Below are 13,249 nucleotides of genomic sequence, written 5' to 3' on the forward strand. Positions count from 1 at the left end.
AGTCATATCTAGCAAATATATTAATAAAAATCATAACAGGAATAAAGTTCCACTTCAAAATTCTTTATCCTGGAACCATTCTTAACCATTCTTTACACTGGAACTAAATCTACTGTTATAAATCCCTTTTCTAGCCTTACGGTACCAAAAAATAACAGCAACACACACAGTAAAAGGTCCTTATTTTGTGACTGTTTTTAAAGTTCATTAAAGTTACTTTTTTAAGATAAAAGGACAAGATGTCAAGTAAACCCAGACACTCAAACAACTATAGTTTGAGCAAAGCAAATTTTTAAAAAGTAACAAAAGTAACATTCTTACATAGTTTAAAGAACACCCAACTTTCTCTTGAGAAGACTTTGAAAGAAGAATTTTTTTTTTTAAAGATTTATTTATTTATACAGGAACTGGGGTACAGGTCAGAGGTGTGGGAGGGTGAGAGAACTCACCAGAGACTGAGCAGGGAGAAGAACAGACAGACGAACCTCTACTGAGGGGAGCAGCGGGCGAGACAGGAGAGGTCTGCCACGCCATATGGGTATCTCCCTGGCCGGCCGGTAATCGAACCCGCACTGCAGAGGCTTTGGCCAGCTTCTCAGTGTGGTGCTCAACATGCTGTGCCACCGGGGAGGCCCGAAAACAGAATTTTTATAAGCATCAGTATTCTAAACTTTTTCCATAAGTTAAGAGTGAAGTATTAATTATATATTTCTTACTAAAAAAAGCTTCTGGATAAGGAGAAATAGACCAAAACTAAAATAAACAGACACCCTACAGAATGGGAGCAAGTATCTGCATACCATACATCTGATAACGGACTGATATGAAAGGCCTACAAAGAGCTCACAGGATTCAGCAAAAAGAAAACAAACAATCCAATCAAAATATGGGCAGAGGAGCTAAATAGGTACTTCTCCAAAGAAGACAGAGAGATTGCCAATCAGCACATGAAAAAAGTGTTCATTATCACATATCATCACGGAATTGCAAATCAAAACCACAATGAGATGCCATCTCACACCAGTATGATGACCAGAAACAAGTGTTGGTGAGGATGTGGAGAAAAAGGAAAGGAACCCTCCTGACCTCCCTGGTGGCACAAGGGGTTAAGTCTCAGCACTATGAAGCTATTCACAGACATGCAGCACAAGTTTGATCTCCCCGCCAGGAAGCTGACCCACATGGCGCAGCAGACCTCTCCTGTCTTTCGCCTGCTGCTCCCCTCAGCAGTGTAGATCCGCCTGTTCTGCTCCCCAATCCATCTGGTGAATCCTTTCACCCTTCCACACCTCTGGCCTACACCCCAGCTCTTGTATGCACAAGTAAATAAATATTAAAAAAAAAAAAAAAAAGGAACCTTCTTTATAAACTGTTGGTGGGAATGTAGACTGGCCCAGCCCCTATGGAAAGCAGTGTGAATGTTTCTTAAAAAGATTAAAAATGGATGTCTACACAACCCAGCAATTTCACTTCAAGGTATCTATCCAAAAAATGTAAAAACACTAATTGAAAAGAAACTTGTGCTCCTATGTTCAAAATACTACTATTTACAATAGTGAAGATAGGGAAAGAACCTAAGTGCCCCAAAACAGAAGAGTGGATCAAGGCGTGGTACATATACACAATGGAATATTTGTCCGTAATCAAAAAAAGATAAATTCATGCAGATTGCAGCAAGATGAATAGAGTTGGAAGAGAGAATACAAGTGAAATAAGTCAGAAAGAAAAAGATAAATTACAGATGGTGTCACCAATACGTGGAATATAGAGAAATGAAACTAAGAATGAGAGAAAGATAAACTTAAAAACTAACCCCTGAGAGCTGACCACAGAACTGAAGGGGGTGAGGGGGGTGGAAGAACAATGGACTTTGACAGTGGACTACAGGTGATTAGTGCAGATACCCTTTGGTGGTGATACCTGATGATGAGGATCCTAATGATGAGAAATGTAAAAATGGCATTTAATTCTTTAAAATCCATTATTCAAGTAAGTCACAGTAAGAAAAATCCAAATACCATAGCAAATACACAAAACAGGCTAAGAACCTTCTATGACTTTGTACCTAACATTCTATGTACCTACATAATTTTGCCTTTACCGTCACAAAAACTCTACAAGGCACTAGTCTCAATGAAGAAATAAAAAACTATAGTAAATGAATTATTTGAAAGATATGTACATGTGCAGACACTAGGATGAGAACTCAGAATTGCATGACTTAGAAATATCCTTTCAAACACCTTAACCAATGGCTGCTTCCCACTTTTAAGAAAATGAAAGTGGGCCTCCCTGGTGGCGCAAGGGGTTAAGATGCAAAATATGAAGCTGTCCACAGCCTCTGCAGCACATGTTCGATCCTCCAGCTGGCCAGGGAGCAACCCAGATGGCGCAGCAGACCTCTCCTGACTTGCCTGCTGCTCCCCTCAGCAGTGAACTTCGGTCAATCTACCTGCTCTGTTCCCCACTGTGTCTCTGGTGAATCCTCTCACAGCCCCTCCCCCGCCCCACACACCTCTGACCTGTATCCCAGCTCTTGTATGCATAAATACATCTTTAAAAAAAAAAGACATTCTTTAAAAAAAAAAAAAAGAAAATGAAAGTGGTATCCTCTACTTTTAAAACTGTATCTTTGCTAAAAAGAAACACCAAAAAACCCCAAAACTATATCTTTGCTAAAAGATTGATGAAATACATTGTTTCCTTACTCTCATGAAATCCCACTTAAAACAAGAGGAAAAGTATTGAAGTTATTTAAAAACCCACAAGGAGAAAAAACACAGGAAGCAGAATTCCAAAGACAAGAAGTTTCAACCAACTTTTAGAAGACAGAAAACAACACATGCTTTTAGTTCAGTGTTTATCGGGAATGATTTCTGTCTCAGGGGGTGGTGGTGGGGGCATATCTGAAAACAGTTCTGGTTGTCACAACTGGGTGTGAGGGTAGGAACAAAGTATGATACTGGTTCTAGAGAACAACGGCCAGGGATGCTGCAAAACATCAAACAATTCATAATACTGCCTCCATAACAAAGAATTATCTAGCTCAAAATGTCAACAGCGTGAATATTGAAAAAAGCTCTGCTTTAGCTGAATTAATACTTGGAAAAAACATGGATATGAAAGCAGCCAATCTGGTCCAAAGAACCCAAAAGAGATTTAGAGTTTGACTCACTGTTCTAGAGAAAACCAGAGTGAAGTAGAGGGCTACAAATAAGATTATTTGAAAGCTGAAAAAATAAGACACTTTCCAACTCTGTACAGAAAATAGGGATTTGTGTTTTAGGCAAAAGAATGAAGGTTAATTCAATAAATAAGCTGGCCATGAAAACAAGGACTTCTATTCTTCCCTAAGTAACAGGAGTTCTAGTAAGAGCAAACAGGAAAAAAAGGCTTGGAAAGGACCAAGAATTTTAAAAATTAACCAGAATTCAGAGATACAACTCTCTAGACTGAAGGGAGGGACCCGAAGTACTGTGAAATATGACTGGAAACCTTAACAGTTTGAAATTTCATAAAGAGAATTCAGAAATTCAGATAGGAAACTATACAAGTAAAAAGAAGCAATTATTGGCTTCAATGAAAACAGAATTCCAGTATATCACTTAGCTGTCAGTAAATAATATTTATCTGTCATAGGGAGGAAAACAGTAGAGTTTAACAAAATGCAGCTTAATTTCAATGGGACTATGAAGGGTAGGAATATGTGAGTATGTGAACAGGTAGATATAAAATTAAAACTTGATCCATCAAAAGGAGTCACAATGTTAAAAATAAGTAAGATGTAGCAGTTTAAGAACTATGATAACTATCATAAGAATTGTTAAAACAGCCTCTGAGACATAACTGTGGGAGTAGGAAGATTAGAAGAGGTAGGACAGAACACTTAGAAACCGTTCATTTAATTTAATTTTCAGTTATTACTATAGTTATGCAACAATGATAAATACAATTTTATATATTCATCTGAGAATACTTTCCACCTTAAGATCATTTCTCTGTAGAAGTACATATAACATTATTACCTGCTCCATACAGATTTGAAGGGTGGTGGATTTGCATCAGCATTACATTTGAGATTAACACCTCTTCTTCCTACAAACCAATTTCCATCATAGCCTGTTACTGAAACTTCAGGAGCATCTATAAAATAAATGTATGACAGATTATCTTTAGTTAACAATAAAGATATTAGGTATATCTTTAGTTAACAATAAAGCAATATACAACAATAAAGCATTAACATAATAAACTTGAAGAAATCATTTTTCTTTCTCTCCATACACATGACCAAAGTGGAAGACAATACTCAATAAATATTTGTTGATTAAAAGTGAAAGATGAGTACCAAAATAGAAGGAACTATAAATATGTTCAGTTCCAGTTACTATGAATGTTAAGAATAGTCAAACCTATAATCACCAAAAGTAGTTGATCCTATAATAACATATGTACAAGGAAAATATATTATAATACTTAATTTGATAATGAGATGTGTCTGTAGTACCATTTAGTATCATTTACCATATAAAATGGTCTTTAAGGAAATGATTAAGTTGAAAGGAAATTATCAGTGAGTTATTATCTTCCACCTATTTGAATGGCCATTACCAAAAATACAATAAATAACAATTGTTGGTGAGGATGTGAAAGAAAGAGAACCCTTGGGTGCTACTGGTGGGAAATGTAAACTGGTACAGTCACCGAGGAAAACAGTGTAGCGATTCCTCAAAAAATTAAAAATTGAATTACCTTGTAATCCAGCAATTCAACTTCTATTTATCCAAAGAAGAAAAAAAATACTAATTTGAAAAGATATATGCACCCCTAGGTTCATATGCAAACTAAGTGTCCAACAAGGGATGAATAGATCAAGAAGATATGGATAGACATAGACAGAAACACACACACACACACACACACACACACGGGATACTACTCAGTCATAATGAGAACGAAATCTAGTCATTTACAATAACATGGATGAACCTTGAGGGCATTATGCTAAGTGAGGTAAGTCAAACAGAGAAAGACAAATGCTGCCCGATCACACTTATATATGAATATCTAAACAAATAAAATAAAAAAGCCAACCTTACAGATAAAGAGAACAGATTGCTAGGTGCCAGACGTGGAAGGTGGGAGGTGTGTTACTAATGTCAAAAGGTACAAACTTACAATAACTAATCACTGGGATGTAATATACAGCAAGATGACTATAGTCAGTAATACTATATTACAAATTTGATAGTTGTTAAGAGAGCTCAAGTAAAAATAATTTTTTGAAACTATGTATGAAAATGGGTGTAACAAAGTATATTGAACACCTGAAACTAATATAATGGTATATGTCAAGCATATCTCTATAAAAAGTGAAAACAGTGTTTCAAAGAAATATTTGTAGCTTATTATCATAGCATTATTAGGTACAGGCAAAAGTTGGAAGCAACCTAAATGACCATAGAAAGATAATGAGTAAAAAATAAGTATATGTACACAATGGAGTTATTATTTAACCTTACAAAGAAAGGAAATTCTGGCACATGCTGCTCATGGATGAACTTGGAGGGTGTTGTGCGAAATGAAATAAGCCAGTCACATGAAGACAAATACTGTAGGATGACATTATGTGAGGTACATAAAATAGTGTAAATTCAGACACAGAAAGTAGAATGGTGGTTTCCGGTGCCTCAGGGGAGAGAAAGGAGCATTTTAGTTCTGCAGGATGAAAAGTTCTGAAGATGGATGCATGACTGCACAACAATGTGAATATAGTTAATAATACTGAACTGTATACAGAAAAATTATTAACATGATAAATTTTACATATTGTGCTTGACTAAATAAATACATAAAATAAATGGAGATATCCTTTATGAGGAATCTGGACAATTACAGAAATTAGATTTCCCATATTAATATTCTATGGGCATGCAGGTATGTGACACAAACTTTTCAAGACAATAGTTATCATAAAAGTAAACTACCTAATGCCTCAACTGTACATGGTGGAGGACTGTTGGAGCACTGATGGTGGGCAGGGTGTGAAAGTACACATTTGGATAGTTTTGAATTTATATCCCCCAGAGCAAATACAAATATGTAAATCTACTTGACCTCAAGGAACTTAACTCAAAATTATTTAAATAAATAAAACAAGCTATTATCCATTCAATGTACCTAAAGGTCTTTAAACACACATGCTGTATAATTACGTCAATAAACAATTAAATATAAATTTTATATCCTACTGGTAATAGGAAGGTGAATTTTTTAAATATCTGTTACTATGCTAAGAAAAGATAAGAAGGGTCTTAATTCAGATCATTTAAGATTGGGGATGGAGTTGGGGAAGGTCATGAAAGTCTTCCCTAAGGAAATGTTACTTAAGCATGGTATAGGGACTCTTCATGAGCTACACAGTAAATTATAGATATTTAGTACATGGCCAATGAGAAGCTAGAGGGAGACCTGATCTGCCAGGGAAGCCTGATCTATTGTCAAGCAAGGTTTACAAAAAGTGGCAAAATGAAGACTTACTAAGGTATAAGTACCTTAGTAATTTTAAAACAGAAATTCCTGCCTTTTACAAATATCAAGAATTAACATTTTTGCAACTTAAAATTGGTACTAAAAAAGTAACTGTAAGAACAGTACAGATCTAAGAGTTTACTAGTTTTAAAAAAGGAAAAGGAATAGGTAGTAAAATATCCCCAAATTTTACATTGTGAGTTTTGGATCTAAGACTTTAGCTCCTGAACTTTGTTCATATGCTTTGCAGGTTTCAATTAAAAAGAGGAAAAAGTCAAGAGTAACTTAAGAACATTTTAAAAGCATGCCAATAAATAGAAAATATTTTTATATATTTAGGATTACATACACGGAAACAAAAAATAATACGAACTGAAGAAAACTTCAGTCATTAGTAGACACAGGGAAGGAAAAATATGAGAAAAGTATTAATAATACTTACAATTGGGATCTGAATTTTACAAGAAAAAGGAAAAAGTTAAGAGTCTGTGAAAGCAAAGTAAGAAAAGAAAAAAAGAAAAATTATAATTGGATTCTCCAGAAAAGTGAGGAGAAAAGTATTTGTACTCAAGAACATAGTGTACATTAGTGTAACTATACCTTCTCAAGTTCAACCCTATAAATGTTAAAAATGATCCTTAGAATAAGCTTTAGAAATCATGGAGTGTAATGAAAATGGGTAATTAAAAATTCCATGCATGTAATACCAAAAACCAAAGCTGTAACAACAAAAAAATAGAAAAACTCCTTCAAAAGCTTATTTAGATTTATAATCTATGTATAAGTGGAAATGACAGCAGAACCTAAAAACTTCTCTTAACTATATCCCTAATCAGCTTAATTTTTATTTTCCTTATTATAATCAGTCTGTACATTACCTTTCTCTTGTTCAAAACTTTAAAATGCTACACAAAGAATATATAAAAAACTGAGAAACTTTATAGAAGAGGGAGAAGTATATAAACACACATATAAATACACACATACAAACATACAATAGAGTATCTCAACAAAAATATGTAAGATGGACCCCTTTGAACCTTGCCTAAAAAAATTACTATCTCAATGTATTTAAAATATTTTTTAAACTCTGAGAATCTTATATTGTGATCAATAAAATCAGATTAAAAGTATTGGAAAAAAAAAAAACTCAAACTAAAAATGCATCGAGGGAAGTAAAGGATTCTTGCTGAAAACAACATGAGTAACAGCAATAGAAGTGAACAATAACTAATTTAATTGGACCAAATTAGTAGTTGCTGATTTCTAATGATTACATATTTTAAGAAAATAATTTTCTATAATCCCCTTAAATTATTTTTAAGGTCTAGAAAGGAAAAGGTTAAATAATTTTAACTTGGAGAGCAACTTTAAAGTCACCTCCTCATTTACAAACTGATAAAAAAATGTTATACCAATAGTTAAATAAAATTTGCATGGAAGTATTTTAAATGAAGAAAAAAATGTCAACAAGGAAAGTTGTAGGAACATCTAAATACTAAATATTCAAACTAAAAAGCCTGATAAAGAAGTATGTGAAATGAAGAAAATTAAATAAAATACATGAGATGTTTAAAAAGCAAATATCATCATTTACTTACATTGTATATCTAATATGAAAGAGTATCGGATGTCCTTTTCCAATGCTGGATGTTTTACAACACAAGTAATTCGCCTTCCTCTAGCAAATCTGGTTGGAATCAGCTTGTATTGGCTAACAATTGTTGTTGTTTCATTTGGAAAAGAAGTTGTAGTGGATTCCATTTCACCAAGATCACCTTCCCAGTCAATATGAGCAACTGGTTTTCCAGTGGCTGCGATACAAATGGCTGCTACTGTTTCATTTCCTCCATCAATTAAAGAATCAGGCCCTTTTATCAGGCTCACAGTGGGTTCAACTGTGTAAATTTTAAAAATATTAGTTACATTTCAATTAAAAATACATTTACACCTTCCCAAGTTATATGCAGCCATATTTCATAAAGTTAGGAACAAAAGCATCTAAAATACACACACACACACACACACACACACACACACACACACACACTTTAGGGAAGCTACCATCAACTGGATTCTTGGCACAAGAGAAGATCATGAACCAAGACAAACAAGAAGCCAAAATTTCATATAATCTTTAGATGGCTGTCTCTGAGAGATATATTTTTCTTTTTAGGAACAAATGAGTTCTCTCCCAAATTAGTATATACTGAGGGGAGAAAAAAAAAGGAAAAAAGAAAAATTCGGTATGGGGAGAAAATTAAAAAAAAAAAAAAAAAAAACTCCTGAGGACTAGATCACAATTTTCATTATGAAATTAAGGATATTATTATTACTAGGGAAGAAAAAAAAAAGTGGTTTTTATGATGTTTCATTTCACAACAAAGTGTATTAAAGAAAATACACTTTGTATTGCTACCAATATGGAATCTAGACTGTCAAAATATAGCATCACTAATAGTTGTGTTTATTAGAATGTACATGTGACCCCTCTTTTTCTGGTTTAAAAAGCTCATTAGCAGGAGAAAGTAACCTGAATGTCAGATTCCTTCAATCTACCCTCCATATTTCTTAGCTTTCTCTTCACATTTTCCAGCAAATTTTAAGTGCTTCTTTTTGTAAATTACTCAGTACTCATGTCAAGAATTCAATGGGTTAAGCCTATAGGCTTATTTTATGCATTAAGATTTTATCTCAAATACTTTTTTCATTTCCAAGATTTCTAATTGATGAATTTTCTCAATGCCAATACAAATCCATCTTGACTTGTATCTGCTTATTTTTGGTTCATAATGTAAGTACATGAATATTTTCTTTATGTTTCCTTTTACAAGATGTATTATTGCAAAATAATAAAAGGGAAAGTGCATACATCACATTTAATAATTTATAGCAAATATCCCCACGTAATCACCACAAATCTTAGCAAGGAACACTAGCCTCTCCCAAATCCTGCATATGCTTCTTGATCTCAACACCCTATCTGTCCAATTATGAAAGTATCAGAACGACGTTGGAATAAATTTCTACTTACTTTTCATGAGAGGTGTACAACCAATAAATGCAAACTTAAATGGCAACTTTCATGTTCCTGAGATTTATTTATATGGTAACATTATTAGTTTATCAGTTGGGGGAATTTTTTTTTTAACTTTCAGTTTTTCATATCATTTACATCACCATGCAATTGCATTAAGTATTACTAATTATTAGTACTAAAAATTATTACTCATTTTTATTGCAATAATTATTATTGCTTACACAGTTAATTTACTGTTGAATTTTAGCTTCCTCTTTGATATAAACAATTTTATAAGAAACATTCTCACTCACGTATCTTGGTATATTTGTACAAAAGTTTCTCAAGTTCATTCCTTCTACTGTGCTTATTTTCAACTTTACCAGATAATGCCAAAAATTCTTCAGAAGTACCAATTTGGTTCTAATGTTGTGGTTCACCTATATACCTATATACTACAGCCTTCTCAATGTTTCCCAATCTTGTAGGTATATGGTTGGAATTTATCATTGAGAGTTTATTTTTAATTTCTCAGACTATAAACAAGGTTAAAGATCTTCGATGTTGTCGGAGCCATTTATAATTTCTTCTTATACAAAACGCTTACAAGGCCAATTTTTTTTTCTTACTGATTTGGGAAGAGTCCTTTTTGGATCACAGTTGTTGCAACTACTTTCTACCAGCGTAGGGCTTGTCTTTCTACCCTCATGGTGTGCTCTGATGAGCGTAAGTTTTTAATTCAAGTGTACTAAAACTTGCTAACTTTTATTTTCCCTTTTATGGGCAAATACTTCTCCACATCAAAGCCAATTATTATGTGACTTTAAATATATAAAGTTTCTTTGCAGAAATGTTATATATCAACTCATCTCTTCAAACAGTAAAGCATTATGCAAGTTTAAAGCAAAAAAGTTTAGTTTCATGAGATCTCTTACACATACAAACTAATTTTCTTGACACTGAACTTTTTGTGACCTTTTTTACATTGACAGACTGAACTTGATTTTTCCAATCCAAACATTTCTCAAAAGTATAAATTTCTTAAGTCTAGGTTATATTTCCCTACAGTTCTTAGTGTCTTAAAGACATGAAGTCCTCAAATAATTAAAGTTATTACTATCTTTAAACATGAAAAAAGACGGTAACAAATCTGGATAAAATTGCTTTCTTGCATTTTACAGATGCTAAGCTATAATTTTGCCATTTGTATGTACACTTACTTGTCTGATTCTCTGGAGCAGACACTAACTAATACCAACTGAGTGATATAAAACACTTATTCAGCAATAACATCCAGGAGAAAAGTGAAGGAAGATTGAGTAGGGAGATCTTGCAGACCTGACAAAATCCCTAATAGGCAAATAGGTAGTTTTGGAACAAAGACTGCCCATTTAAGAGGTCCCACTTAATCCTCACAACTACCACCAAAATACACAATTTAAGCATACCTACCTAATACAGTTACAGTCGTAGAGGACTGAGCATTTCCAAGTGGGAATGTAACAGCTTTGCATATGTATTTTCCAGAATCAGAGAATCCTATGTTGTGTAGAGTAATTGTTGCATCATTAAGTGAATAGTTTTTAAATAAGACTCTTCCCTGATATTCTCCTTGAACAGAGAATCCATATTGAGGATGATGAACTGCAACAGTCTGTGAACTTTTGCCATGTATCTTCTCCCATGAAATTTGTGTTATAGTTTCATTTACTTCAATTAAACACTTCAATGAAACATTCTTTCCCCACACTGCTGTCACATGTGGCTCCACAACAATTGGTCCAGCTAAGGCACCTATGGAAGAAAAAAAGAACAGTGCTTAAAATAGAGAGGTTATGTGAATTATGACCATTCTCCTTTCCTTTTTTGTTTCCCTCCCTCCCTCCCTTCTCTCTTCCCTACCTGGAGGTACACAAACACATTTACGATTCAATAACACAAAAGGACTGAAGAGTTCACATTCTTGGGGCTGGGTATAAAACCCAAAGAGTGGGGTCTCCCGGGTGGCGCAGCGGTTGAGCGCTGGGTTGTGAAGCTGCCCGCAACCTCTGCAGTGCCGGTTCGATCCCCTGCTGCTCCCTGGCCACTGGAGGAGGGTCCCACATGGCGCGTAGACCTCTCCTGCCGCCCGCTGCTCCCCTCAGCAGTGTGCTTTGGTCCTTCTGCCTGCTCTGCTCCCCGCTCTGGCTCTAGTGAATTCTCTCACCCTCCTGCTTCTGACTGTACCCAGTGCTTGTACAAATACATAATAAATAAATAAATCTTTAAAAAAAAAAAAAAAAACCCAAAGAGTGGTACCCAAATAAATAACAGCCAACCTGTTGTAGCAGAAAAGGCTAAGACTAGGTCAAAGAGCAAGCTCAAAACCAGTAAGCTTCCCCAAACTTTCAGATGAGATTCCCAGGCCTAGCTGACATCTTAACTTGCCTGCAGCCTTATAAGAGATTTTGAAGCAAAGAAAGTAGTCCAGTCATACCTGAATTCCTAATCCAAACTAAGAGATAATAAGAACATATTGTTTTAAAGCTAAGTTTTAGGATAATTTTGTTACTACACAACAGAAGCTTATACATGTAGAATCTGACAAACCAATATAAAAGCAATATAAAATTCTTCTGGAGGGTCCTCATATTAAAAATCTCTGTAAAAAATTCATTTGCAATCAACTGTCAGAAAACATTAATAAAAAAATGCTTATATCAATGTGAAATCATTATTTTTCCATTTTTAAGAGTGAAGAATTAAAAGTTCTATAAAATTTAAAAATTAAATGACATCAAATTTCTCCCTTAAGATAATGATTTCCTTCCTAAAAGTAATGAAACAAATCAAAACCATATTAAGGGAAAAAAGAATAATATTCATGAATACTGACAATGATATTCACTGACAAGTATAGTACAACGGGTAAGTCCTTAGGTTTACAACTCACATACGCGACTTCACAAAACAAGTACTCAAACTAAGATGTAAACCAGTACAAGCACACAAAAATTGAAACTGTATAAACAATGCTTTTGAAACTTAAGCATTAAATCTATTTAATATTTTTAATGAATACAAAAATGTTTATAAGCCACCACTTTTAAAAAGGAAACAAACAAACAAACAAAAGACTGTATTTAGACATGTTCAAACAGTTCTACATAATAAAAACTTTACATATTATTTTTATGAATCCACTTGGGCCAAGGAATGAATGGCCAAACTACACTATCCAAAGGCTGACAGAAAATATCACCAAAAAAAAGACTGATAATTGACACTGACTATACTTAAAGCTATGGAACAAAAGGTTTTTTTGATTTTAACCATTGCCCCCCAAAAATAACCAACTCCCAAAAGTTAACCATCATGTTCTATCATGCTTTCAAGTATAGTCACTTAGCTTTTAAAATTAACCTAAGACATATAAAATGTATGCATGTTCTACAAACTATCATATACCTGATTAACAAACAAAAAAAATACAGAGAGGAATTTATAACCATTAACTTAAAATTTTATTATTTGAAAACCCTATTACTTAAAAAAGATGAAGTAAAGGACTATTAGACCAATACTGAGTTGCTTACAAAGCATGCAAAACGTATACAAAGTAAGTAGTCAACATGTTACAACAGGTGATAAACTTTACAAATTTATTGCAGCAAAAGATTATTTATAAAAATTAACATTTGAAACACCTGTGAAGTTATA

The 13,249-nt window shown here is 33.8% G+C and overlaps 1 protein-coding gene across 4 annotated transcripts in view; it reads right to left on the bottom strand.

The window, feature by feature from the left end:
* The window catches only part of NECTIN3 (nectin cell adhesion molecule 3), a 90,091-nt gene that overhangs the window by 52,473 nt on the left and 24,369 nt on the right, over positions 1 to 13,249 (bottom strand). For all 4 annotated transcript variants that reach the window (XR_008553874.1, XM_037525588.2, XM_037525586.1 and 1 more), the window contains exons 2-4: positions 11,003 to 11,344; positions 8,133 to 8,429; positions 4,026 to 4,143 (exon numbers count right to left, since the gene is read on the bottom strand). Coding sequence is in view for 3 of the 4 variants with exons in the window: in XM_037525588.2 (XP_037381485.1) it covers positions 4,026 to 4,143; positions 8,133 to 8,429; positions 11,003 to 11,344 (757 nt within the window). In the remaining variant the exon portion in view is untranslated. The remainder of the gene's footprint in view (positions 1 to 4,025; positions 4,144 to 8,132; positions 8,430 to 11,002; positions 11,345 to 13,249) is intronic.

The sequence above is a fragment of the Talpa occidentalis genome, unplaced genomic scaffold (assembly GCF_014898055.3).
Source record: "Talpa occidentalis isolate TD23 unplaced genomic scaffold, MPIMG_talOcc4v2.1 talOcc4.4, whole genome shotgun sequence".
NCBI lineage: Eukaryota > Metazoa > Chordata > Mammalia > Eulipotyphla > Talpidae > Talpa > Talpa occidentalis.